Here is a 4,914-nt window from a genome sequence, read left to right as displayed (position 1 = left end):
TCCTCATCCATAACATAGAGGTAAATAACAATATTACTCAAAGATTATTGTGAGAACTCAATTAGTAGATGTAAAGTACTAATTAGGGTCTTATACACATTTAATAAGAACAAGACTAAGGCATTAATATGCAAGTCAGTCATAGAGCACAGATTTAGGGAAAAGTGATTGGGACAAATCTCAATTCAGGACTAATATTTCAGACTTCTTTGGTGTGTGCGTGTGTGTGTGTAATATCATGATGAAGATTATGTTATGTATCATCAAAGAAAAATTTCTGCATTGAACCTAAGGAAAAATATGGAAACAGTAACAAAATGAAAACATGGAAACAAAAATAACCTTATAAATTTAAAATATCCTAATTAGAGACATTAATGAGAGTTATCATTCCATGCATTCTTTATTATCCTTCAGCGTTATCATCTTTTATGTGCATTGCAACATACCAGTATTACTTTCTGTAAAACTTCAAGTAAATCATTTGCTTCCATTAGTAAGGATATTAGTAAGGATCTTTACTAGAGAAACTCTTAAGTTTAGTTTTAGAATACTATGACTTCATGACTGCAAAAGAGCTTTAATTCCTGGTTTTCTACTCTGAGTCAACACCGAAGAGAATTCTGACAGACCTCCCAGTTGTGTCTATGCATTTACTTTCTGACTCCAAAACTTCTCTCCTTCTCATCCATTATTCCCATTAATTCCTCAAGTTTCTTCTCCAGATATTTCTTTAATGACCTTCGTATTGCCTTCATTTTCCTCCGATGAGAGACACAGAAATGGAATCTAGAGTAGAGCAATGAGATAATCCCAACTTCAGTATCAGTAACCCAACTCTTTAAAATATTGTACCAATTGTTTTTTGCTTCCTTAATTCTTCTACAAAAGTTTTCTTCATACTTCATTTTACCTTTTCCATTTCCTATGTTCCAACTTTTATCCCATGAAATTATATCTTTCATTCCTTTTAATATCATATCCCACATTTTGAAATGATTCCTTCCCCTTATTTCCATTGGAAGGAGGGGGAAGATTGGGAGGTCTCTTTGCCAAAGGAATCTTGACCCAATGTTTGTTTGGAGGGAGGAAAACTCACAGTAACAAAGAACTTCCCAATATTACAACTTCTGCTAGCAATATCAGAAATAGTGCAATTTCTCGATTCTCGGCTTTCTTTGGATCATCTTCTGAAAGAAGAAAGGGGAGTAAAGAAAATGAGTTCTGGAGAAAAAGATTAGTAACTTGAGAATTTTTCCATGATAGAAGACTCTTTTCAACCTTAAAAAATTATTCCACTCACCACTTAATCACTGTTCCCTGGCTATACTGATGCTTATTACTCCTAGACCTCTAGGCTCTACCAAAATTTTTTCCTTACTACCCCTAGTCTAATGACTCCACCTTTAGTACAGCTTTCATTTCTAAGCTCTTCAGTTATCCTGTGTCCAGTAATTCACACTGGTACAAATTTTGTCCAACATCTTAGCTCTTATTTGTAGCATTAGCATGACCTATATGGAAGAGGCTCAATAAATATTTGTTTATTGGAAAGTTCCTGTCATGGGAGTTCCCATCATGGCTCAGCAGAAATGAATCTGACTAGGATCCATGAGGATGCAGGTTCGATCCCTGGCCTCACTCAGTGGGTTAAGGATCCAGCATAGCCATGAGCTGTGGTGTAGGTTGCAGATGCGGCTTGGATCTGGTATTGCTGTGGCTGTGGTGCAGGCCAGTGGCTATAGCTCCGATTTGACCCCTAGCCTGGGAACCTCCATATGCTGTGGATGGGGCCCTAAAATTTTTTTTAAATGTTTATTAAATCCATAAAGAACTCGTTGATATCTGTCCTTTCAAAATGTCACACTACAGTCTTTGTTACCTGAACAATACTCTCCTTTGAAGCACCGGGCGTTGATGCGAAGACAGGTCCAACAATCCAGGATAGGACCTTCAGTCACAACTGATAAAGAGAAGAAAAACAGTTGGAAGGAGGACATGGCATGGAGTTTCCTTAGCTCAGACATCAAGTATAGATATAGATTAGATCTCAGTCATTTTCGTTGGTTACATTGCTGCGACTTTCTTCTTTCCCTAGCAGTCAATTTTATTGATAGGTCAAAACCTTAAATAACTTAATTCAGATCTTTGAGAAAAAATGACCAAATGATGTCTCAGCTTATATTGGTGCTATAGGTTAGAAGCCATAATGTAAAAGGCCTTCGAGGACCTCTATCTATGAGGTGTTTGAGAGTTCGTAAGGAATATTTTGTTGTCAGTTGCTGTTGACATTTCCCCTTGTACCCAATAGCTCTAGGAGTTTTGTTCTCAGTGTGACAGGTAGGAGAGATAGGGTCAGATAGAGCAAAGTAGTTGGTTGGGAAAGCATGGGCTGAAACCTCAGGGCATCACATGTAGTGTACTTACCACAGTCTTCAGAACAAGCTAAAAGAGAATCAGAAAGATCTAATGAGCTTCCAATCAACTTAGCATTTCCCATATTTTTACCCAATAGTCTTTATTTGGTTACCCATTAGGTTCTAGCCACCCCTCCACCCATTTTTAAATCATTTGAATATGAAGCCACATTCCTCCTCTCACCCCTCATTTCCTATTCCTTCCACATAATCAGTGCTGTTAGATAGACGTCTTATATTACCAACTTCAGAGAAGTTCTTTAATATTTCATTCAGTTTGGATTCCAGGTTTTGGCGGACATCTAGAAGCTTGCCTTGAAGGATAAAGGCACCTAAGAAGGGGTGGAAGGGACATCAGAAAATAGCGGTGGCCTTTCCCATCATAATTTAATTCTAATCGTTTTGCCTTGTTTTCCCCAGTGGATTTTTCTCATACTTGCTTTGGGAAATACAGGCTTTTTTTTTCCCCCTGTCTTTTTAGGGCCACACTTGGGGCATATGGAAGTTCCCAGGCTAGGGATCAAATTGGAGCTGCAGCAGCTGGCCTATGCCACAGGCACAGCAATGCAGGATCCCAACCACATCTGTGACCTACACTGCAGCTTGCAGCAACACAGGATCCTTAACCCACTGAGCAAAGCCAGGGATCAAACCTGAATCCTCATGGATACTAGTCGGGTTCTTAACCAGCTGAGCCACAACTGGAACTCCAGTATGGCCATTTAACACTGAAGCAATACCTCACCTTTCCATGTTTCATTGCTCAATTTATAAAGTTGAGTCTTCAGCCATGTTCTCAAATTGACAACCTTTTGAACATCTAGAGAGGAGAAGTAAAGGTACATATGGGAGAATAATTACATCTATGAAAGAAATCATGTGGACCCAGTTCCTCTCTTCCCTACCTCCCTTCTCCCTGTAACTCCCCAAACTCTCAGGGACTCAAGCTTCCCTCACCCAACACCCGAAGCATCTTGTCCCTGTGGGAGACCTTGAAGCTTAAATGGATCATCTCCTTAACCTGCCGTTCAAGCAGGTGGGTTCGACCAGGGACTTCTGAGGGCACCAGCTTTGCCAGCAGGGACTTAATATCCTCTATGAATTTGGGGTCACATTCCAAACAGCCTTTGACCCCATGGAAGGCTGCCAGGGACAGGGGCAGGAGCAGGAGCAACCACAGGTCTCCCATTTCCTTGCCCCAACCACCCTTGCCCCAACAGCAGGTTGTCCTGGCAACTAGTTCATCTAGTTCCCTTTCCTTCAAAACTCCAGGAAGGAGAGCCTGTCCTAGAGAGTCTGATTCCCCCTTTCCCTCTCTTTCCATCCCACTTCTGAAAAATCTCATTTCCCTAAGGATCTTCAGTTTTCTGACTTTAATCATTCATTCCAGAGAGAAGGGACTGCCAGCTGGGGAGCAGATACCTGAGTGTTCTGAGTGTGGAACACAGAGAGAGAGAGAAGTCTTGAGCTCACACAAGCAGAGTTCCATGTGGGGAGATATCTCAGAAAAAAGTGTTTCTTTGTCTTTGTCTTTGTCTTTGTCTTTGTCTTTGTCTCTTTGTCTTACTTGTGTTCTTAGTACATTCCCGCACCTCTCCTGATCATTGAAGTAGTATCTCAATGGTAGTGGATATTGGAAGAGATTTCATAGAACCTTAGAGATTGCTTAATCCAAACTCTGCTTTTATAAAAGAGGTAAGAAAAGCCCAGAATATTGAGTTGCTTGGGGTCCAGTCCCTGATAGTAGCAAAACTGTTGAAAATAAGCAATGGGTGGATGTCTGTATATAATTGATATCATTGATAATAATGGTTTTCACACAATTGATATTTTCTCAAAAATTTAGGCTGACTTTTGTCTGTAGGAACATTTCTTCAGCCATGCTATATATGCTATATTGTAAGTGAGATTCCAGTTAATGTTCAGGGTCCTTAATGGGCATATCTTTTTTTTTTTCTTTTTATCGCCCCACCTGTGGCATATGGAAGTTCCCAGGCTAGGGGTTGAATTGGAACTTCAACTGCAATCACAGTCACAGCAACACAGGATCTAAGCTGCATCTGCAACCTATGCCACAGCTTGCGGCAATGCTGGAGACTTAACCCACTGAGCAAAGCCAGGGATTGCATACCCACAGATATCATATTGGGTTCTTAACCTGCTGAGCCACAAAGGAAACTCCAAATGGACACATCTTGAAATTTCTAATGGTGAAGTGTGTAACATAAGAAAATAACCACAGCCATCACAGGCTATGCTCTTATGCCACCTTTATGGTAGATGGCCAAATAAGAATGTTTAATGCTCTTTGAATAAAAATTTTCTTTGTTATATGAGGAAATTAAGACTGCTTTGCAGACTTTCCAGAGCACTAGTTACCTCTTTTCAAATATATCACATAAGGCTGTGACCCCATGGAAACTAGGAAACTCTGGGATCCTAGAAGGTTAATGATAGAATTTAGACCTAAGTTATCATTAAGATGACCCCCAAAGGA

At 40.1% G+C, this 4,914-nt stretch overlaps 1 protein-coding gene across 1 annotated transcript; it reads right to left on the bottom strand.

The window, feature by feature from the left end:
• Positions 1–387: 387 nt before the first annotated feature.
• Positions 388–3,826, bottom strand: IZUMO3 (IZUMO family member 3). Its single transcript, XM_085003592.1, has 6 exons — positions 3,375–3,826; positions 3,163–3,237; positions 2,648–2,749; positions 1,883–1,963; positions 1,100–1,190; positions 388–789 (listed from the first exon to the last, which is right to left on the bottom strand). The coding sequence occupies exons 1-6, from the start codon at positions 3,796–3,798 to the stop codon at positions 654–656; spliced, it is 909 nt and encodes a 302-aa protein (XP_084859718.1). The 5' UTR covers positions 3,799–3,826; the 3' UTR covers positions 388–653.
• Positions 3,827–4,914: the final 1,088 nt, after the last annotated feature.

This window comes from Sus scrofa, chromosome 1 (assembly GCF_054392235.1).
Source record: "Sus scrofa isolate SSC_HxYL_T2T_F1_AM1 chromosome 1, Sscrofa_HxYL_maternal_Yorkshire_Landrace_v2.0, whole genome shotgun sequence".
NCBI classification, from domain to species: domain Eukaryota; kingdom Metazoa; phylum Chordata; class Mammalia; order Artiodactyla; family Suidae; genus Sus; species Sus scrofa.
The sequence above is the reverse complement of the archived record's forward strand: the minus strand, read 5'-3'. Positions and strand labels throughout refer to the sequence as shown.

Coding starts and splice junctions, on each gene's coding strand:
- IZUMO3 (XM_085003592.1), bottom strand. CDS start 3,798: ATGATTAAAGTCAGAAAACTGAAGATCCTTAGGGAAATGAGATTTTTC. Junction 3,238..3,374: donor CAAGATGCTTCGGGTGTTGG/GTGAGGGAAGCT, acceptor TCTCCTCTCTAG/ATGTTCAAAAGGTTGTCAAT. Junction 2,750..3,162: donor GAGCAATGAAACATGGAAAG/GTGAGGTATTGC, acceptor ACCCCTTCTTAG/GTGCCTTTATCCTTCAAGGC.